General features: G+C 40.9%; 1 protein-coding gene across 4 annotated transcripts in view; it reads right to left on the bottom strand.

Moving 5' to 3' along the window:
* Nucleotides 1-413: 413 nt before the first annotated feature.
* FUT9 (fucosyltransferase 9) overlaps nt 414-23,914 on the bottom strand; it is a 322,302-nt gene continuing 298,801 nt past the window's right edge. Inside the window, exons 3-6 of one of the 4 annotated variants that reach the window (XM_073626959.1) lie at nt 21,859-21,929; nt 14,441-14,848; nt 13,771-14,111; nt 414-11,136 (exon numbers count right to left, since the gene is read on the bottom strand). In XM_073626959.1, the coding sequence (XP_073483060.1) occupies nt 10,049-11,136; nt 13,771-13,810 (1,128 nt within the window). In that variant the 5' untranslated portion in view covers nt 13,811-14,111; nt 14,441-14,848; nt 21,859-21,929 and the 3' untranslated portion in view covers nt 414-10,048. The remainder of the gene's footprint in view (nt 11,137-13,770; nt 14,112-14,440; nt 14,849-21,858; nt 21,930-23,914) is intronic. The other 3 variants (XM_073626961.1, XM_073626960.1, XM_073626962.1) reach the window with 3 other exon arrangements.

The following is a 23,914-nucleotide window of genomic DNA, read 5'->3' as shown; positions in this document are numbered from 1 at the left end:
TAAGCTCTGTGAAAACAAAGGGGAAAAAAGCCTAAAATAGAAAACTAACACAGCTACCACATCTAATTATTGGTAAGTTGCAATATATTACATTTTTGGTTTTGGTTTTAATATAGCTTTAATAGGATATGTCACCATTACAACTTATTGTTGTAGGTAGTATCACTATTTATTTGTTCATAATGTAAAAGTCGCACAAGAGCAATCCTTTAGGGTTGCATGGAGTCATTTGATCAAGGCACTTCCTTAAAACACTGCGCTTGTTGAATGACTTTTACATTATACATGAATATGTGTTTCTTCTGTATAAAGAAGAATGTGTGTTGGTTTTCCTGTCATGTGCTTGCAACGACACTGCTGTCTGTCCCTTCAGTTCAGAATCCAGCAACCATAAAATGGTCAACCAAATTGAATTTTCTGCAATTGGGAATCACTGTGATTGTTCCAAAGGTTGTGGTTAGTGAGCTTTCATGATTTTGTTGTTTTGGAGAAAGTGAGGAAGACGTAGAAACTCAGGATTTTTTGCCTTCTGTGACCGCATTAGGATGACTTGCCCCTATTTCCTGTTCCAGTGGTAGTGGGCTCTGAGATACAAGGTGAGTGGAAATTTCCCCCAACAGAACTCTAGACAGTAAGAACAATCTATCTCCTCCTGAGCATTCTCCCTGAGGATATAATACCACCATCATCTAAATTACTACTGGTTCATTTATTGTTTCTCACACGTAAACTCATTGCTCAGCACTAGATATTTCCTGCTTCTCCCACCTTTTTGCATTGGCGTAATGCAGGTAATGCCATTTTAGAAAGAGAAAAACTAAGATATCAATGTAGGGGTTGTCTAAATAAGTCTATAAAATCTGGTCCCCCTGGCTGTTGTCTCCTTTGTTGCCTGCTCTTCCACCTCTTCATTAGACTTGTTTAACCGAAAAATCTGTTATCTGTTAAACAAATTGCTGGTGAGAATTGCTTTTGTACATTGTCAAGCCTGTATTTCTGTACTCTTTTGGTCAACTTCCAATCTTACATGTTATGCTATGTACATCGCACCTTTCTACACAATTTATCGCACACTGTGATATGTAGGTATTTTTCTGATATCTCTGAACTTGTCAGATATCTATGAGGGATGGAATTTTTTTAGCTGCTATTTTGTATGCCTTAACTAATTGTGTATTTTTGTATTCCGCAAACCAAACAATAATGTAATAAATACTATAATAATATACCTAAATAGAATAGAAGCAAGTATAAAAAGGTTTTTTAATAAATCATCTTCAAACTATCTGGAAAAAAATAGTAAATCGTGGTGTCCGTGAATTTTTTAAGCCCAGGCATGTCTCATGAATGAAAGGTTAAACCTATGGAAGGCTTTTCTCCCCTTCGAGGCTACCAGAGCTGAGACTAACTATCATACAGGAATCCAGGCAGGTGGGGTCATCTTTCTAAAACTGAGCTTGTAATATTTCCTCCTCCCCGATCCCCTACCCATGACTTTCCCATTGAGATCAGTGGTACAACCAGTGGGACCTCCACACACACCAAGGTGCTGGGTGTAATCCTAGACTCTGACCTCTCCTACACTACCCAATCCAATCACTGGCTACATCTTGCCACCTCAACCTCTGCAATATTTCCAGAATTCGCCCCTTCCTGACTAATTGCACCACAAAACAACTTATTCATTCCTTGGTTATTTCCCGCTTTGACTACTGCAATTTCCTTCTCACTGACCTACCTTTACACAGGCAATCACGCCTTTAGTCTATTATGAATGCTGCTGCTAGACTAATGCACCTTACTAACAGATCTGTGATTGCTGCTCCTCTCTGCCAATCCCTTCACTGGCTGACCCCACCCCATCATATAAAATTCAAAATATTAACAACAACATAAAAGGCCATCCACAACATCGACCCCAGCTACATCACTAACCTCTTCTGCAAATATCGCCCAAATCATCCTCTCTGCTCCTCTAAAGACCTCCTGCTCTTTAGTTCCCTTCATACCTCATCCCATGCTCACCTCCAGGACTTCTTGAGAGCCTCTCTCATCCTCTGGAACTCCCTGTATGTCTGGTCAGCCCCTACCCTGTCCGGCTTTATGTGGTCTCTGAAAGCTCACTTATTCAGGGAAGCCTACCCCACCTGTACCCAAGATCATTCCTGGCAGCTATTACCTTTTGTACCCCTCCCTTTAGAGTGTAAGCTCCATGAGCATGGCTCTCCTATTCCTTCTGTTTTGAACTGTATTTTAATTGTACTGTCCCCCCTCTACATTGTAAAGCACTGTGTAAACTGCTGGCGCTATATAAATCCTGTTTAATAATAATATTATAAGAATCTCTGGGCAACACTACAGAAGAGGTTTTACTTTGAAAGTGGAAACTCCCCTTAAGGTGTATATAAACCCTAACAGTGAACATTTCCTACTTGCTCCCTTTTGATCTTTTAACCACTTCAGCCCGGAAGATTTGGCTGCTCAATGACCAGAGCATTTTTTGCGATTCGGCACTGCATTATTTTAACTCACAATTGCGCAGTCGTGCGACGCTATACCCAAACAAAATTGACGTCCTTTTTTACCCACAAATCGAGCTTTCTTTTGGTGGTATTTGATCATCTCTGTGGTTTTTATTTTTTGCACTATAAACAAAAAAAGAGCGACAATTTTGAAAAAAAAACAATATTTTGTACTTTTTGCTATAAAAAATATCCCCATTTTTTTTTAAAAAAAAGCTAATTTTTTCTCAGTTTAGGCAGATATGTATTCTATTACATATTTTACATACATATAGATTGGCTTGCGCAAAAGTTATAGCGTCTACAAAATAGGGAATGATTTATGGCATTTTTATTATTATTATTTTTTTACTAGTAATGGCGGCGATCTGCAATTTTTATCATGACTGTCACATTATACATCGGACACTTTTGACACATTTTTGGGACGATTGACAATTATACAGCGTTCAGTGCTATAAAAATGCACTGATTACTGTATAAACGTCTCCGGCAGGGAAGGGGTTTACACTAGGGGACGATCAAGGGGTTAACCGTGGCTTATGACGGCTCATGGGATCGTGCTGACCTGCCGCAGTATAATGACGGCGGCTGGTCGGCAAGCGGTTTAAGCATAACTCCACTTTTGTTGAGAAAAAACATTCCCCTCTGGGTGATCAATGTACATTGCAAGGATTATAACAAACTTTGTTGCAGATTCCTACCTTTTGTTATTCTGAAGAAATTTGTGTGTGTTTCTCTGTGCTTCTGTCCTGAGTAGGTCTAATGGGAGTGGTTTCATAATTATCTGTCAGGGGTGGAGCTGCAGAGCACTAATGAGGAAGTCTGCTGGGCCTGCATCCCTTTAGACGGGTTCCTATTGAAAGTATCTCTCAAAAAATTACATTTTTGTTGCAAGGGATGCCTGAAATCTGACTTGTATCTTAGGCAGACTTCTGGGAAAATTGGTGAGCCAATCACACAAGCAGGAAATTGTGTTTCTGGGGAGTGGTCAGTACATACACTGTGTACAGAAAACTCCAGTTAGCAATATTGCAATGCATTCTCAGAAAATTACATTGGCTGCAGATTAAAAAGGAAAGGTCATTTTTAATAACATTCAATTACAAAGTGATTAGTGTCACAATCATATGTGCTATATTATTTTTTCTTTATTTGCTATTTTTTCCCCACGAAAGTGGCGTTACCCTTTAAATATACCATTAAAGACATTTTGCTATTTCTGCTCGATAAGTGAAAAAAATATATGTGCTGATCCTGTCAGAAAGTTGTCCTGTGTTTTGTGCACAATTTGTGTGTTATATGAAAGAGTCTGATTAGAGCCCCAGTTATTATCTTGGAACAATAACCCTCCATGAGCAGAGTTGGAGAGACTGGGAGGATTTAGTAGTTTAAAGAAATACAACTGGGTAGGGCTGACACCATTTCTTGCGATAATAGTCTAAAACAAGCATGTGCTGTCAATCCATACTAGGGAATTGGGAGCTGAGTGCATTTCTGACAGATCAGCATGTATTGCAGAGACGTACTGCATATGTATTTTTTTATTTTACCCTGGCATACACTTTAAGAATGTCTTCAACTTTGTCTTATTGCTAATAACGTTATCAAAGCTCCCTTCTTGCATGCATATTAAAAAGTCTTATTTTAAAATTTTCTTCCACTAAAACCACTGCATAACGCCAACAATGGTTTATGTTTCTGCTTTGCTCAACATTCACAACATACATTATATGGGCACGCATTTGTGGACTCCTGAATATCCCTCTTATAAGAACGTGTTGGACATCCTATTCCAAAACCATATGGAGTTGCCCACCTCCTTCCCCTTTACTGCTACAAATAACCTCCACTCTTCTGGGATGGCTTTATACGAGACTTTGGGCTGTATCCAAAAGAGCATATATGAGGCCAGATATTGATGTTGTAGACGAAGACCTAGCTCACGGTTGGCATTTTAATTCATACCTAAGGTGTTCAATTGGGTTGAAATTAGGGCTCATGCAAGTTCCTCCACACCAAAGTCAAGAAACCTTGTCTTTACGGAACTAGATTTGAACACAAGGACACAGTCATACTAGAACAGAAAATGATTTTTCCTTAAGCGTATAAAATGCCTTTGTATGCAATGAAAGTACCATTCTATTGAATCATTCTATTGAAACACTTGAATCCAATCATTTGGAGGAATGTCCACATACTTTTATTAAATATATATCGTGACAGTGCTAGGCCCTGCAACTCTGTGAAAGTAGGCAAAATTAAAACAGGGTTCACATAAATGCACATATGATGCCGGTTACATTTTAATTAATTGACAGGAGCACTGCTAAAGTATTGTAATCTTCACAAAACTTTGGTTTTGGACTAAGACTCTACTTATTGTTTGTACTTGTTCTTACTGGTGAAAATCCCCTCTGTAGAAAACTGTTTTGTGGAATTTACTTTTGTTTGTTTGGCAAGCCCTGAACCACAGTTCAGACTGGTGTGGTCTGATGAAAAAAAAATCTATCACTATATATCGTAAGTTTTAGACTTTTAATGGCCTCTTTTTACAGGGATCCCTTAGGATCTTGGTCCTGATATGGATCTAAGTAAAAGTAAAATATTTTCATAAGCACAAAGAATTCTCTGCAATATAATTTTTTGTCTCTAATTCATAAATGCAAATGACTAATGGTAATGTGAAGTGGCTCTCAATTTAGGTTAAAAAAGGTTACCCTGCCTTTTTCACCATATATATTTTCTATGAACCCTATAATTTAGCAGTTACAGTATAATCTGGTATCTGGAAGAAAGACCATGAGAGCAGCCAGGAGTGACCATAATTAGGTGGCAGATGGCATGCTGTTATTTTGTGCTCTAAAGAATTATTTAATACCTTCTCTGTTTTATTCAGAAAGACAAGCCCTGCTCTAAACAGCACTGCAACAAATCATTTGGAAATAAATAACACTTTAGAGAAGCCATTTACTCTTATACACACATATGAAACTAGGTCAAATACAGTACATGGGCTTTGAAATCCATTCTTAAAAAGGACCTTATTTTAGATATAGCAAGAACCATATTGGGCTGCTTACTCATGTGTGTATATAGTACACTGCAGGCAGCAGTACTTTTACTTGCCAATTGTTTATTAATTTCTCTCAGGTAAAATTATTTAATGCTATAATCATACTTGATACCATCCGGCACACAGTTTGCTACAATAAAGAAAATTAAGAATATTTTGAATGCTCCAATTTCACAGATATTGGGTAAAGGAAAGAGCATATTAAAAATAAAATGTAATAAAGGTGTGTCAATCAACCGAGACAAAGGATACATATCAAACTGGTTAATAGCTTTTCTTTCAAAGATGTCCTTGAAATGAAAGTTCAATTATTCTTCGATCTATAAAAATCTGAGCAAATTAAACAGGATCATACCTATAGTAGATTAAAGATAACTACATAATTTTAGTGCGGTTTGGGATCCAACAAGGAGCATTTCCCCTATTTTACCCTTGGGTTATCAATGTCACAAGCCTCCACAGCTTCATATAGGGAACCCAAGTGCAAGAACAGGACACAAGCATGTTTTACAATAAGTCTTTTGCATTGAAAACCAGAGCTCGGCCATTCTCATTTGTACTGTGGCTACAACAGGAACTCCTAACCATGATTCTGGATAGCAGTGAGGTCTCAGCAAGGCTTTAAGCCCTGCCCTACTCAACCTTTTATGCAACCCTGTCAGGTCTGTAAATAATTTCTAAAGGAAATACCTGTAAGAGAAGAGGTAGCATACTAACCTTTCTGGTGACCCATGTCTCCCACCTTCTATTTATTCCTGGTCTGCAGACTTCATTAGTATTTTCAGCATTTTACACTTTCTAGAACTTTGGATGCTTGTGCCCTCTTGGTTCTTATCTACGACTCCTACATCACTGCTGATTCCTGTAGTGAAGTAGGGGTTGGAGGAGGGAACCATGAAGTGGGGTGGGGGACACATGTATCCATCATTTCTAGAACTGTAGAGTGGTGAAGAATTTACGGAGGCTGTAGCATTGGGATGGAGAGAAGTTGGGAGACACAGTCTGCTGTATAGTACCTCTTCTGTTACAGGGACTTTGTAAATTATTGAAAGATCTAACAGGGACACTTTCAATTTTCTGTACAGCATAACTTGTACCAGATGGTTCTATCTTTGGTGATTCGTGTAAAAATACTGCGTTGCTTCTTGGGATTTTACATTTTCTCCTTAGAAAGTTTACTTGTGAATATACTGTTAACATATTTTAGCAAAACTCTCTGTAGAAAAACTTTTTGTTTATAGTAAATGAAAACAACCTCTACAAGCCTTCAATTCCAGTGCCAACAAAATAGAAATACCACCATAGTTCACTTTGTGCTTTGAAAATACGTATAACAATATAAACATTGAAAAATGCCCTGGTGTTAAATGCTTTGCTAATTTGTACTACTTCTTACTATTTCAGCTTGCACCAACTATAATATGGAGAAATTGTGCAGTATTTTTATCATGAATAGAATAGTGGCAATGAAACTTAAGTTTGTTTAGGTCATGTTGACACATTTTGATCACTGCAAATAACCCCTCAACAACACTTACTCAGTGTATTTGCCACAAAAGTAATTAAACCGTTAAACATTAATTTCATAATGTACAGTATATGAAAAGACTGTAAGTGATCATTGCAGTTTTAATGTTTGGCAAAGCACGTGCAAAACCCAGCAGATAAACCCTTCAACTCCAGAAAAGATGTCAACTTCGAAAAATCCTCTGCCATTTTGTTCCTGCTATTCTCCATAGGAACCTTTACAGCCTGTTTAGTCTGGAATAAGATTGTTTGTGACTTTTGTGTAAGAATAGGGATTGCAGAGGTCACTATTTCTGTCAGGCATTTGCATAGGGCACCCATAAGGTCCATTGGACCTATGATGAATTACACATACAGTAACATTTTCAATGATAGTAACACATCATGCGTGTGTGCCAAACAACAAATGTATTATTTTAAATCAGTCACTGGGGCATCATATGGAAGGTATGTACTAAGATCTCTTCAAACTACAGCTCTAGGCCCATGTGTGAGTACTAAACATCACTGTCATCCCATTCTTGGCCAACATGTTTGATCAGTTATGGGAACTAGCAGTATTGCAAATCTAAACAACTTTATGCAAATGATTTCCTTATGGCACCAGTCTATACTTAAATATTTGGGTCTAGTTCAGCCTCTTAAATCTGGCAGTAAAGGGTGTGGTTGCTATGCTGGTTGTTTATTGTTTTTTATATTTACAGTGCTTCTTTTTTTTACTTTATTTGTTCCTTAGAAAAGTCAGGCGGCTGAGGATATTAGCACTGTATTTTCTATCATTGCCTTTTATCATATATCAACATTTGTTTTATACTGTAACAATTGTGCCTTTGGATGTGCGTTCCACCATAAGTGGACATGAAAAAAAAAAAGGGTGTTCCATTTAAAATGTAAACAGTTTACAATCCAAGACCAAGAATTTTAGCTATGATAGATATCTCTGGGCTGGCCACAACATTGGCTATATGACACAACAAACAGTGTCTTCAATGATACTCATTTGCATATCTTGCCCTAGAGCTTAGGGTTTAGCTGCAATGCGGAGTGTGTGTATGCCTAGTTCAAATGTGTGCCTAATTCAAAGCTGGAATTTAATTAAGAGTCTTTTTCATAACAAGATGAAATCTGACCACCATGCAGTCTGGCTTTGTGCCTTAGATAGAAGCATGCAACATCAGAAGAATAACGATAGTGTGAAGGTTATAATATATGATTGGATTACTACATGACTTGTAGATCACTTGATTTGTGATTTTGCTGAATCTCGTCTTTTTATGATTAAATGCAAATTTTCAATCTACCTGAATATATGATTAAAGATTTTTCCAATCTGCAAAAAAAACAGTTCATAAATCAAAGAATTCAGAATTAATATCTGCCTTATACACATACGCAGGTTTGTCCACAAATTAAAATCTGATTATTTGTATTGCTGTAGTCTCAACTTACATACTTTAGTAGTAAAATAGGACTACTGAATCGATGGATTACTAAAATCGAAATTCAAATGAGTGAAGTATTCTGTTATGCAGATGGATTTGCTAATCTTTTTCTCAAGTGATATTGGATCTAATGTATTTATGGGCTGCATTTAGCTACCTCTTAAAATGGTAATGGTGATGCACATATGGCATTTGGAATAAACTGGGGGATGTCTACAAGCCTATTCAACAGAGCAAAGCACAATGTATGAAATGCAGTAATAAAAGCCAATTGTGCAGTTACATCTTTCAAAGATCTGTCTTTAGATAGATTGCTATATAGGCTGAAGCACACTGTGCATCATCACTGCTTAGTACACTTTATGAAATATATGGTCGTTATACTTTATTCCCAGTTATATAATATTCCCAACCTGTGCCTACTGTTTTATCTTGTGATTGGAAAATGAAAAATGTGTGACAAAACCTGTGTTGCTTATCAATATGGTACACACTATTCCTGTTGTAACTATTATAGACCTTAAATCACCATGGCTTGCAAAAATAGCTCTAAAGAATATGAGTCAAAAGCTTCAATATAGGCAGTATCTTCTCTAAGTAGTGAAACACTTCCAGTGTACATCAGAAAGTCTGTAAAGCTCTAATGGCCAAGTATAAGTAATTTTACAAACCTGTATTGTTTTCACTGACAAGCAGATACCCACAGGATACCCCAAAAGACTGAAAAATAGATTTACATCTCCCCACAAGTAACTGCACGTATCACAATGGTGCCATTAATTACTTACATGAGTTAAAAGGTCATACTTTCTTTAAAAAAATATTTGAAAAAGTGATTTTAAAATAAACAAATATAGCATCACACTTGATCAATATGATCATAAACGTGAAACCTGTATAAATGGATATACACTGTGAACTTGTTTAAAGGGTGAGAAAATGGCTTTAAAGTGTTAACTTGCAGGTTCAGCTGGAGCTAGGTGCAAATGAATTATCACAGAGAACATTGATAATTAAGACTCTCTAATTCTCATTTCTCACCCCATAAAGATTGTTGTTACTAAACATCTGGCAATAGACATATATATTTTTTATAATACCCAATGCCCATCTGATATCTGGCATCATTACAATATGCAGATTGATACTGATGGCAGCCAAACAAGTACACAGAAAAGTGAGTGATACCAAATTGCTACATAATGTGGGAACAAAGGACGGAATCTAAAAAGATGTGTAAAAAAACTGATTAGTTCAGACTAAGCAATCTTCCCACTATGCACATGAACTTCTGCTACATGTAAGTGTCAGCAAATGATAACTCTGACGCTGAAAGGAGTTTCTTTTATGTCTGACAAAGTTTATGTTAAATTATGCATTCAACACAGCGGTAAACGGTGAGACAAAGCACTAAACTTTTATCTTGATGAGAGTAACCATTGTAATGTCTTCAGAAAGTGCTCAAACATGAAAGCAGAGGCTTAGTTCCAAAACCATTTCTCCAGATTACTGACAGATTTGTACTCCTGATGTCTTTTAACATGATCACATGCTAGGCAAGCGTGAGACTCCCAGAAATGGGACAAGTTCACTGTGTAGTATTTCCTCCAGTTGAAGTATGCCAGATAGCGCTCAGTATCTTTGTTCAGCATTAACAGATAATCTGCCAACTCTCTTGGAGAGAGAAAATCTTCCACATGGATGAAAGAGTCTGCTGGTATATAATTTTCATAGTTTTCTCTTGGAGGACCTAGTACAATGGGCACCGATCCCGCCAATAGTGCATTATAAAGTTTTTCTGTTATGTAGTCCTTGTGGATAGAATTTTCAAATGACAAATAAAATTTACAAGTAGAGATGGTTGGAATCAAGCTTTTATCACTCAAGTATTCCCCAAAGGCTTGACCATAAGTCAAGATTTCAATGTATTTGTTGAGTTCATTGTAATATTTGACTCTCACATGATCAGGATTCCAGTTGCTTACGACCCAACAGACCAGTTTGTCCTTGCTTGGCACTTCAAATTCAAAGGCCTGAGTGCTTACGACCATAAAGCCATAAGGCACCTGAATGTCTGAGTCACGTCTGTAGGTCAGCGTGAGATTAAATAAATGTTCAATGCCACTTTTTTGTGGTGTATGGGTTGGTGACTCTAGATTCATCCATATCCACTTTTGAAAGGGTGGTCTTACTTGCGGTGGTAGGTTTGTCAAATCCCAGGTGATATCTCTGTGATGTATAAGAACTGCATGGGATTTGTTGTACAGTGTGCGGTCAGTAGTTAAATGGCACCCATGGATATTAAAAAGAGCTTCACAAGACTGGAGTTCAAAGGTTTGTCCAAAAGGCCATACCCAAATAAGAACAATGGTTTCGTTATAATCCTCCCTTTTACTGGAGAAAAAACTCTTCATCTTAAGCACAGAGTTAGCTGATTCTATTGGGCTGGAGATCCAATTGTTTGTTGGTTTCACATATATCAATATACATATCATAAAACAGATCAACACAATGCAGACAACTAGAAATGGTCGGAAGATGCCTTTAGATGTTGATGTCATACTTTGCCCTAGAAAAAAATAAATTAAAATGTTAGATTTACACAATATAGTTTAAATAGATAAAACCAGAAATACATAATATGAGCTCAATTTATTATAGATTTTTCTTTTTTTATAGATGTACTGCTTAACTGCAGCAGAAAAAGTCAGGTCACAAAAATGGCTGAGCTGTGTGGCAGAGCTGCATACATCTCAGAACTGAATGGATAGGAATATAAATTGTCAGGTAAGCAACTCTTGTGTATGTATTTTACTTATGTTTTTAGTTGTTTATGTGGAGTTTATCTTTAAAATAGAAATGGCACATTATGATTTGGCCACAGAATTTATTTTACTGCATTCCTTGATTTGTCTTTCTGGAGAATAAATAGAAAAATTAGAATACATAGAGAATAATTCCTGGTGAATATAAAATATGAAACAGTGCTCAAGTTAATAAATAACAAATATATAAAAAAAGGGAAATAAAGAAAAAATGTACAAAGATTATTTCCATTAAAAACTTTTACTATTTCCCATTTTGTGGGTCACGTGGGTGCAGGTGCGTGCAAGTGTGTGTCCCTGAATGCAGACACACCCACAAGCACTCGCATCCACAGGGATATCAAATTGGGAGCAGTGGCTGTGTCACTCCAGCTGCTGCACCCCAACTGACATAAATGGGACTGCCTGCACGTGGATGCATGGAACACCTGGGCATCCTGTGCAGGCAAAGAGGTCCCTTGCATGGGTGTACATTTAAGTGCACTATGTGAATGAGGCCTATGTTTACAAATGTGTGACGTGAATAAGTATGGTATGATGTTAGAGGTTAATGTACGCCCTCATGGAGCTTACAATCTAAGGTTCCTATCTCACATACATGCTTACACAGACTAGTAGGGAGTGGCCAAACATGCACAAGTTTGGTTCGAGGCGGGTTTGGGAAACATTACAGAAGTTTGCCTGCTGAATCTGAATCCCATTGAAGTCAATGGGAGCTAAATGTTAAAAATCAGTTCCGGATATTTTCCAGGCAATAATAATAATAATAATAAGGGACATATGCAAGAGAAAAATGAAATGGGGTTCTTACTAAAAATATGTTATACTTGTTGAGGAGCATGCCCCCCCCCCCCCCCCAATTCCATGCCAGAATGTTTTAGGTGTTTTTTTTATACTGTTTCTATTTTTTTGTGAATGAGTAGGGGCAATATGTGCATGTGTGTGTGTGTGTGTGTGTGTGTGTGTGTGTGTGTGTGTGTGTGTGGGTGGGGGGGGGTCTTCAGTATCTGGGTGCCCCCTTATTGTTAAAGGAGCCTTTCAGATTTTGATAAGCCCCTGCTCACAGACTCCCACAACCACCAGGAAGAGGCCCTTGTCCTCAGTAATATAGGAACAAGATGCTTTGCTAGGGTGTCCCCTCCAACAGTGTACCCCCATTCCATGTGAAAAAAGAAAAACTAAAGCGCTGATGTGGATACTCTATATATTGACAAAACACCAGAAAAGGTGTGAGCTGCAACCAACCAATTAGTGCTGCGACACCATTGCTACAAATCAATATAAAATATGCGCTTATTAGACCCTCCCAGTCTGTTGAAATAGTGCATGTGTTTACAAACCTAAACCATAATAAATACACAATGTTCTAATAACACAATCAATAAAGTGAATAAGTGCAAATAAATACACCACAAAAACATATAGGGGATCACATATCCCTAAATATAAATTAATGACAAAACAAAAAAGTGAAAGGGTAATAAATAATGTCTGCTTATACCAATCAAGGTCAGATCTGCAACTAAATGTCCAATCCAATGCCTTTGACAGACTTGCTTGTTATTCCAATTAGATCACAGTTGCATGATGAATTACATTTGTAAGGTGATGATTCACATGAAAAATGAAAGAAAAGCATCATTGCGCAGTGATTTTAAATGCTACGGAACTGTGCAATCTATGTAATCCACTCACATATTAGTAGTAGCTAGATTGCTTTTGGTAAAATGGTCAGACAGCTTCAACACCGCTCTTACAGCATTCTGGGAGGGTCTATTAAGCGCACCATCATATTTTGCATTGATTTGTACCCCCATTCCATGTCTAGGGCCTGTGGCCTGGTATGATTCAAGGGTAGAGACTGTATGCTCGCCCCCCCCCCCCCCCCTTTTTCCTGGATTCCCCAGCTGCATGCTTGAACAAGGGTCTGCTGTGGATTTTTTAGGGGGACCCCACATTTTTCTTCTTGATTTTTGTGAGGGGTTCCCACTTAAAGTCTATACCAAACTCGAAGGGTCTGGGATAGAATTTCGAGGGCACCTCATGTCAGTTTTTTTTTTCCATGAACTCATTTCAGAAGTGAAGAACCATCATTTCCTGCTATTTCTAAATTGATAAGCATTAAAGGCTTTTAACCACTTGACCTCTGGATGGTTTTACCCCCCCCCCCATGGCCAGGCCATTTTTGCTATTCAGCACTGTGCTACTTTAACTGGCAATTGTTTGGTTATGCAACTTGTTTGATTATGCACTGTACCCAAATTAAATTTATATCATTATTTTCACGCAAATAGAGCTTTCTTTTGGTGGTATTTAATCACCATTTAGTTTTTTAGTTTTTGCTATATAAAATGAAAAATACCAAAAATGTTTCTTACTTTTGACACCAATTTGATATTTCCAGTTGGAGGATCGCATCTTCTTAATATATAATAAAGTGAGAGATATTGCTGCATTTAAAAAAAATACAATAACTAAAACAACAATCCCTGAGAATATGTCCCTGCTGTCACTGCACTTAACTAACCGGAACAAAACAAATGTGCTAGAGCTGTTTATACCCAGTAACTAAAACAATGGCAATTGGCAGTCTGCAGTGGGCTAAAGTCTTAGAGAAACGGGTCCATTTAGCCTATTGTATAGTTCACTCAATAGAGTACAAGTCTTTTTGTAGAGGTGGCCACTGAGCTCCACAGCCAGCTGCATACGGAGATGGTATCTGGAAAAAAAAAGGGGATGAAGTCTCAAATGAAGATAACAAACAGATAACATGCACTCAGATAAAGGAAAGTAATACTTGTGGTTTTAAAACTTAGTACTAGATGTATAGGTAAGGTAGCTTCAGGGGACAAGGGTTGAGATTAGCAATTTGGATGCTAAAGCTTGATGTTTTCTTGCTTCCACCGGGACCATATCATGATACCTATAGTTAAGGTATATAGGTGGCATGTTAACGAGGCCCAGTAGTTTTGTGAGAACCCTTCAGCCCTCTGTTGTAAACCCAGGATTCAGAAATTATTGCAGAGTAGTCAAAATTTTTATTTTTACCTTTAGTGTAAGTATCTCAGTGGAATCAGCGTGCAGAATATCCTCCACATGAGATGCGGTCTTTGGCTTCAGTCTGGTCCAGGCCATGCCTAATAAAGCTGAACTTTGAAGAGAGCCCAGTTTTTGCAGTTAGTGATCATTTACAGTGCTGCCAGGATATCAGCACCCTAGGGTTGCATCTCATTGATCTTCATCTCAGAAAGGGTCTGCGTTTTGACAGAGGCAGTAGCTGACACGGCCAAGGTATTTAAGATGGTTACTGGAGTCTGAGCATGGGAGTCAGAACTGGAGGAGCCGTGGGATGACTTGGACTTACAAGATTGCATCAGTTTACTGCAGATGAGAACACTGAAGGTAAAAGTTCTCCAGGTGAAACCTCTCCTGGAGTAGGCAGCTCTATGTTAAAATCTGAAAATTTAAGGGAACAAAATTGAACTAACTGTTGTCATGGTTACAAGACTTTACAAGTCTGCATGAACAAATCCTCAACATGCTTATTTACACTAATAGTAAAATATTTAAAAAAGCTGTATATCTTTTTTTTTATTTTTTAAATAGTCCTTGAGCTCCTATTTCCTCAGCCTATATACCCAACCTTTTACAGTATACCATTGTAAATTAGTATCACAAGATGCTAAAACATGAGTTAATCATGGGCATGCTTGGGTGTGCTGAAGCACCCTCTAAAATTCTTCTGGCACTCTCAATGCGACCCAATGAATGCGCATGCCCAGTCCAATTACATTACTTTGCAAAATTGCATTAATCCACCCTATATCGATGCAAACTTGCAAAGCATTGTGAGTGGACAAGGCCTTTTGTGCAGTGATACAGCGTCTCTGTGCAGCAGGTCCCGATAGAGTTCCTATAGTTCCAGCTACATATGCTCTCACAGGCTCTAGAGCTGTCACACCAGTGGATTGATAATTCCTGAGCTGGTGTCAAGCCTACCCCTAGTGTAGGTGGCCAGGAACTATAGCTGGTTCTGTGTTCTTCACTTATAGCAGCCCCCTTCCCTATAAGGCAAGCAGGGCTACCGGTATTTGGTTGCCCCTAGGTCTTATACACAATGATATATCACCTGGCCACCACGCTGGGGCAGGCGTGAGCTAAGCATATCAAACCGGTACCTGTGGTTGGCAGGTAGACAGGGTGGTCTAAAAGCAGTTTGGGTTCAGGGGAGGCAACGTTCAGAGATCAGTCAGGGTCAAATCCGTGGTCAAAAGGCAGACAGAATTCAGAGAGTAGCCTGAAGTCCAATCTGAGGTCGATAACAAGGAAATCCAAGCTAGCTGGCAGGGCAGGGATTGGGCGGAAGGTAAAGGTCAAGGCACGGGAACAAGGCAGGCAAACAGGGAGCTTGGTGCACGGGTTGCAAACACTATCACAAGCACAATACTAAAGGCTTGGCAGACTTAGAACAGGTTTGGACTCCACCCAGAGGCTGTATCTACACCAATCACCCTGCAGGTGGACAGTCAGACAGGGAGAGCGCAGCTCAGCCAAAACCAGGATGCTGGAATGAGACTAGCAGCTGCCATGAAGCAGGAGCGTTACGTGCTCCTGACAGCTGGGCTGCTGTTATAGGCGTGAAGGAGAGAGGCTTGCAGTGTTTCAATGAGGTATGGAGAGAAGATGGCTGCCATTCACCTAATAGATGACAAACAATGTTACCAGAGAGAGTGAGAGACCAAATTCACTGACCACCACTGTATAAAGGGATTAACCACCAGTATACAGGAGAACTTACCATCAATACGCAGAGGGACTGACCACCTGTCAGGAGCATCTAGCGCTCCTGCTCCTCATTCCAGCATCCTGGTTTTGGCTATGGCACTCTCCTTGTCTGTCTGTCCACCTGCAAGGTGATTAATGTGGACAGTCTCTGGGTGGAAACTCCCCTGTCTGTCTGTCTGCCCTGCTCTGCTAGTTAGGATTTCCCTGTGTATGACCTTGGACCGGATATTGGACTATTCCCTGAACTGGCCTTTTACCTGGATTGTCATAGCGGTCATAGCAGACAAGCCTGTCTGCCAACCACAAGTTGTAAGTTGCTTTGCTCAGTTCGCACCTGCCCTGGCGTGGTGGCCAGGTACTATAGCATTGTGTATAAGACCTGGGGGCAACCAACTACCTGCTTGCCTTATAGGAAAGAGGGCTGCTATAGGCGAAGAACACAGTAGCCAGCTATAGTGTCTGAGCACCTACGTTGGGGTAGGCGTGACATTATCACAAGCCTTTAAAAAAAAAAAAAGTTTTTTGTGAAGATGGACTCTACACAGGCTTGTTTATTTGCTAAGGAAATTTGCAAACTGACACGCCAAGTCCAAGAACTGTCTGTGCATGTAGGATCCAGAGCCCAAGGTTAACCCGCCTGACCTTTTTTCTGGTGACCACTTTATGTTTTCCAACTTTAAAAACTGTTGTATATTATACTGTAAGCATAAGCCACGCTCCTCTGGTTCTGAAGCACAGCGGGTTGACCTGATTATTACATGGTTGCCGGGGGACCCCCAGTCTTGGGCTTTTAGCCTCCCCAAAGATGATCCAGCCCGAGGGTCAGCCAAAGAATTTTTCAAGGCCCTGGGTTTACTCAGCAGAAGCTAACCTTTGGTCATTATGTTAGGGTAAATGCACCATTGAACAATACTGTTCTGATTTCTGCCACTGGGCTCCTGATTTAGGGTGGAATGACCCTGCTCTAAGAAGCTAATTCAGGTTAGGTTTATCAGACTCAATCAAGGACTCCTTAGTACACTACCCTGAAGCAAATCGTTGAATGAAGTCATGCAAGTATCCATCCGTATAGACAGGCGTTTACAGGAAAGGCGTGCAGGGAGGTTTGTTTCTTTGTCACCCAGCGCTCTGCCTGCCACTTCTACATCAGCCCTCCCTGGGTCCTCCCATCCTATCCAGGAGGAGCTTACACAAATTGGTACTGCTTATTTATCCTCTGGAGAAAAGGTTAAAGGAAGATCTCAGGGACTCTGCTTATACTGTGGCAACCACGGCAACTTTGTCACTAGCTGCCCTAATAAGCCGGGAAACACCCTTGGACGCACATAGCCATGGATTTTATTGTAGACCCCCCCACAGCTATCTGGGTGGTAGTGGACCGCTTTAGTAAAATGGCTCATTTAATTCCACTTGCCAAACTCCCCTCCGTTTAAATCCTGGCTTCCTTGTTTGTCCGAGAAATACTTAGGCTCCATGGGGTGCCCAGAACCTTGTCTCCGACAAGGGTACACAATTTATTTCCAGGTTCTGGAAAGCATTCTGTGACCTCGTGGGAACCAGCCTCTCTTTTTCGTCTGCTTATCATCCTCAAATGTATGGGCAAACAGAGAGGATGAACCAATCCCTGGAGACCTATCTTCGCTGTTTTGTCTCTGATAAGCAACCAGAATGGTCCTCAGCATGGCCCAGGGCTGAATTTGCCTACAATAACTGGCCTCATTCTTCTACTGCGAAATTTCTCCTTTCTATTGCGTTTATGGTTTCCATCTTAAATCCTGTTCGTTCTCTGACATTTCTTCTGACATTCCTGATGCTAACACCACAGTTCACACGTTTTCTCAGATTTGGAGTAAAGCCCAGGCTAACGTCCTCTAGCTCCACTGCCCAAAAAAGCGTTGTGGATTGTCTCCGCTCTCAGGCTCCTCAGATTAAGGTTAGGGATCGGGTCTGGCTGTCCACGAGAAATTTGTCTCTCAAAGTTCCCTCACAGAAACTGGCCCCTAGGTTTACTGGGCCTTACAAAGTTAGTCACCAGGAAGACCCAGTATCCTTTAGATTACAACTTCCTGCCTCTATTCAGATTCCTAATGTCATCCACGTTTCTCTTCTAAAACCTCTTCAGAAGGATACCATTGTTTCGTCTCTGCCACTGCTCATGGTCAATGGACAGGAAAAATATGAGGTAGAACGTATTCTGGACTTCTGGAAAGTGAGGAATTCTGTCCAGTCTCTGGTGGCCTGGAAGAGCTTCTGTTCTGAAGAAAATGCTTGGGTTCCAGCTGCTGGTGTTCACGCTAACAGACTTGTACGGAACTTCCATCCCCACAATTTCTGACAAACCTGCTCCAAGGGGTCCGAGGGCCCCTCCTCAGAGGGGGGTAATGTCAGGAGCATTTAGCGCTCCTCACTCCAGCATCCTGGTTTTGGCTATGGCACTCTCCTTATTTGTCTGTCCACCTGCAAGGTGATTAATGTGGCCAGTCTCTGGGTGCCAACCAAACCTGTTATAAGCCAGTCAAATACTCACTCGCATGCTTGTGATAGAGAGTGATATGTGTGTTCCTGATCAAGCCCCCCCTGTCTGTCTGCTCTGCTAGTTTTGTTTTACCTGTGTATGATCTTGGACTGGATATTGGACTATTCCCTGAACTCAGTCTGTTTGCTTAGCTCAGTACGCGCCTGCTCAGGTAAGGTGGCTAGGCATTATAGCATTGTGCATAAGATCTGGGGGCAACCGAGTACCACTAGGCCTGCTTGCCTTCTGGGAAAGGGGGCTGCTATAGGCGAGGAAAACAGCAGCCAGCTATAATGTCAGACCACCTGTGTTGGGAGGACAGACCGCTAGTATACAGGGGGACTGACCACCAGTATACAGGAGAACTGACCACCAGTATACAGGAGAACTGACCACCAGTACACTGGGGAACTGACCACCAGTACACTGGGGAACTGATCACCAGTATACAAAGGTCTGACCACTATTATACAGGACAACTGACCCCCAGTATAGAGTACAAAGGACTGACCACCATTATACAGGGTAAATGAACACCATTATACAGGAGAACTAATCACCAATACGCAGGGGGACTGACCGACCATCATTATACAGAGGACGTACCACCAGCATATAGAGGACTGATCACCAGTATGCAGGGCCAGTGACCATCAGTATACAGTGCCTTACTGACCACAATTGTACAGGAGGCTCACTGACCACCATTTTGCAGATGCAAATTAACCACTAATGCAAGAGGGCACACTGAGTCTTAGCCGCCTTGTTGTGTTGTGCTGGGGGTTTATTATTGTGTTTTGCTGGGGTTTTATTATGGTGCTTTGCTTAGGGTTAATTGTTGTGCATGCTGAGAGTTAATTTTTGTGCAATGTTGGGGGTTAATCACTGTGCAATGCTGGGATTTAATTACTGTGCTGGGGTTTAAATATTGAGCCATGCCCTGGGACAATTACTGTGCTGGGGTTTAGTTACTGTGCTGTGTTGAGGGTCAATTACTGTGTAGTACTGGCTGTTAATTATTATTGCATGCTGGGGAATTCATTTTTTTCTGTGCTGGGATTATTGCTGAACCTGACACAAGGTGGCCCCAACTGCATTTAATAATTTTTTCCTACAGTCTCTTCAGTTCACCCCTGGCCTTATTTGGTCTATACAAAGGAAGAAAAGTGCCACACTACAAGCCATAGACCATGAGGAAAAACCCGCTTGCTGGCCAAGTCCACTTGCTAGTCACACGCACGTTTGGCCATTCCCACAAACACGCAGTAGGAGGTATACTTTGCCGCATTAGAAATTAGCACCCCCTCTTGTACCCCCAGCACCAGCAAAGCACCCTTGGAGCTAATCTGTGTCAGACATTTGTGAGTAAGACAAAAGCTGGCTTTACACTGATCAGTGGCGGTCCGTCCATTAGAGTCGCTGCCCCCCAATCCATGTGCCCAGCCCTTAATCTCCATGCAGGGCGCAGGACGCATGGATGTTAATGTGTTTTTTTTTAAGCAAGTGATTAGAGCTGGAGGCTCTAATTGGCTTCAAAAAATGGTGGGCACAGTGAGCCCACCCATTTGTGTGACATTAGCAAATTATTATTGGTAAAGTGCCCCTTTCTTGCTTCTACTCCAGGCCAATCAGGAAGCAGCTCCTGAGACTCTATTGGCTGGGAGTCTTTGGACGGGTCTCAGGATCCGCCTCCTGTTTGGCCGGGAGGAGAAGCAAGAGGACATTAGCAAATATTAATTTGCTAATGTCACACAAATGTCACACTAATTTCACACAATGTCACACAAAAAAGCCAGCTTTTGTGAGTAAGACAAAAGCTGGCTTTACATTGATCAGTGGCGGTCCATCCATTAGAGTCGCTGCCCCCCTAATCCATGTGCCCAGCCCTTAATCTCCATGCAGGGCGCAGGACGCATGGATGTTAATGTGTTTTTTTTAAGCAAGTGATTAGAGCTGGAGGCTCTAATTGGCTTCAAAAAATGGTGGGCTCAGGGCACAGTGAGCCCACCCATTTGTGTGACATTAGCAAATTAATATTTGCTAATGTCCTCTTGCTTCTACTCCCGGACAATCAGGAAGCGGCTCCTGAGACTCTATTGGCTGGGAGTCTTAGGACGGGTCTCAGGATCCGCCTCCTGTTTGGTCGGGAGGAGAAGCATTGGCCCCAGCAGCAGCAGTCTCTCCTAGAGCCCTACCCCGGATTGATTCAGCAGTGTACCACCAGTTTGTCCTCCTCCCTGCACCTCTCGCTGTATAAGGTAAGGAGGCCATGGATCGTGGGGGGGTTGTGGTGGTAGTGTGAGAATTGCTGCCTATGGAGCCACAGGAAGGGGTTGTGTGTGGTGCGAGTGGATTGCCGGTGTCTTGCCGAATAAGTTCCTTCGGCGGATAAGTTCCCCCCTGTACTGCGCAGGCGCAGCGCCTGCGCAGTACGAACTCCTGACAGTCGCCGGAGATAGCCGAAGCTCAAGATCGACAATCAGCTGTACACGGCGCCTGCGCTCTGGGTCCAGGTTCCTTCCCTACCATCCAAGTGGACCTAGAGGGGGAATCTAAAAGAGCCGAGCGAAGCGAGGCCGTGCCTGAAGCGTGGCGAGTGAAGCGAGCCCGCGAGGGGCCCTCTTTCAGCCTCCGTGTACAGCTGATTTTCAGCTATTCCGCTTCGGCTATTTCCGCCGGAAATAGGGGGAACTTATCTGCCGAGCGGAACTTTCTCGGCAGAACACCGGATCGCTGCTGATCGATCGTGAGCTGCGCGGGGGGGTGTACTGCAAGTGGATTTCCAGACCGCCACTGTGATCGATCGCAAGCCACTTGGGGGGGGGGGTGCTAGTGCGAGTCCGCACCATCAGTGTGTGGCTGTTTTCTGACTTTAACAGAAGTTTATTGTTTGATCGAGTCCTGTCGAAGGGGCCTGTTGAAAAATGCTCAGTGTTTAACAGCTGTAGCCACTGATCAGTATATTCTGACAGTGGTGGAATGCAATGTACAGGTGGAGGGGAGGGGGGATTACTACATCCACCTCATTTGTGAGAAAGTAGAAACCTGCTATTTAAAAAAACAAACAAAAAAAACATGTATGGCTAGCCTAAGAACTGCACAGGCACCAGAATTTACATGATGTAATCTCTGAGCCAGCATCTCAGTCCAGGAAACAGATACTTACCCTGAATAATGCTTGAAAAAGATTGCTCTGTTCTGGAGGAAAAAGTAGACGAGGGTGCCAAACAGAGTACTCTGAGAGAGGTAATAAATATATGTAAGTGTTACACATTCTGTAAAGCAGAACTCCAGCATAACAAGATAAAATGACTATTACATTTCTCTCATTTCCCTCATTTCCTCTTATTATAATCTGGTCCTATGGTGAATCTGGTGCTTTGAATCATTCTGGTATGTAAGATGGAGATATGCATCACATTGGGGGAGATTTACTAAAACTGGTGCACTCAGAATCCGGTGCAGCTGTGCATGGTAGCCAATCCGCTTCTGACTTGAGCTTGTTCAAATTAAGTTTGGCCAATAAAACCTGGAAGCTGATTGGTTACCATGCACAGTTGCACCAGATTCTGTGTACACCAGTATTAGTAAATCTCCCCCAATGTTTTCTTAGGAATTTCTGTGCACACCGTCTGTTGACAGATCAGCTTGATCACCTCCCTTGGAATACGGTAATAGTTTGCTGGTTTTCTGGTTTGTATGTATTGCATAATGTCTGCCTATATGCTATCTTGATTTTTTATTTCTGTATGACCTGAAAATTGCCTTTACTGCAATATTTAGCTTTAATTTTGAGTTTTCAACCACAATAATATTTTTCTGCTGCTAGATGTTCTCAGACTGATGGCCAGTATCATTCAACCCACTTCTTCTTAGCATAGGTTATCCTGAACCCACACCAGCCTGTAATTCAACGGTGAAAGGAGATGCACACAGTGAGGAACTCATCTCTCTCTCATCACTCTGCTCTCTCCAACTATTAGCAGGCTATTAGCATGCTTCTTGTCAGCATTTAAGCTGATTTGCTCCTTGTGCTTCTATTTTCTCACCTATGATGCTGGAGAGCAGCAGCTCTCTTGGATCTCTCTCTCCTTAAAGGCCCAAGACAGCAGTGGCTCCTGCTGTTGTCAATCACAGCCAGTGAGGAGAGAGTGGGGAGGGGGACAGGCTAAGCCTTTGGTACACAGAACCAGTTTGGGAATGAGCTTGTATGTGTGCCCTCATAGCAAGCAGCTTGGTGGGCACTTTGGGAGGGAGGTACTAGAAGCACCAGCAGGGGACCCCAGAAGAGGAGAATCGGGGCTGCTCTGTGCAAAACTATTGCACAGAGCAGGTAAGTATAACATGTTTGTTATTAAAAGACAATAAGGGTTTACAATTAACTTTAAGGATCACAGAGTTGTAATAAATTGTGTCTTTATATCTGCCTGGATTTTAACTTTAGCATGCCTACGTAAATTGAAAAAATATATCTGCTAATATATGCACTTTACGTTACCACATTTTGTATACAGAAATTATTTATATACAAAATCATATTTGCAAAAATAAAATTTAGCTTTCCTGCAAAATTAGAAGATGATCTGTGTGAAGGCAGTTCTGAAAAAAAACTCACTGTATTCTTCAAGACAGATTTTAATTACATTTGGCTTCTTAGCCCTTCACTTCAACAAAACATAGCTTAAGAAGAACTATGGTGCTCAGGGTAGATGGAGGCTAACTAACCAGTTTTAAAGCTTCAATTACCTCGCCACTCCTGACTCCTCTGACTAACCTGCCTCTGTACTAATTAAACTTTCATTCATTAAATCCACTGTTATTCTTTCTCATCTCACTTCAGTATGCCTAATAAGCCACTTAATACAGTCAGAGGACAATTCCCATCACATAAAGAAAGTGCAGACTAATGGCTGACGTTTTGAGCAGTAATCAGATAAATCAGCTAATGAATGTTGGTTTGGGAAAATGTAACTTCGTGTACATATCCCAGCGGTATCATTTTATCAGGCAACAAAATCAGAAACAACAAAATTAACTCATGCACATCCTGCCTGGTTGCTTTATAACTATCAACAGGGAATGTTCTATTTTAACCAAATCAGCTCTCATGCTTATACGCCTGCTATGAACAAAAGCAGATTTTATATTACTGCCTTGGGCCTGTTTATTCAGCAATTTGTCATTATTTAAAGTGGAAATAAAGGTTAATATATGGATAAAAA

The sequence above is a fragment of the Aquarana catesbeiana genome, linkage group LG04 (assembly GCF_042186555.1).
Source record: "Aquarana catesbeiana isolate 2022-GZ linkage group LG04, ASM4218655v1, whole genome shotgun sequence".
NCBI lineage: Eukaryota > Metazoa > Chordata > Amphibia > Anura > Ranidae > Aquarana > Aquarana catesbeiana.
The sequence above is the reverse complement of the archived record's forward strand: the minus strand, read 5'-3'. Positions and strand labels throughout refer to the sequence as shown.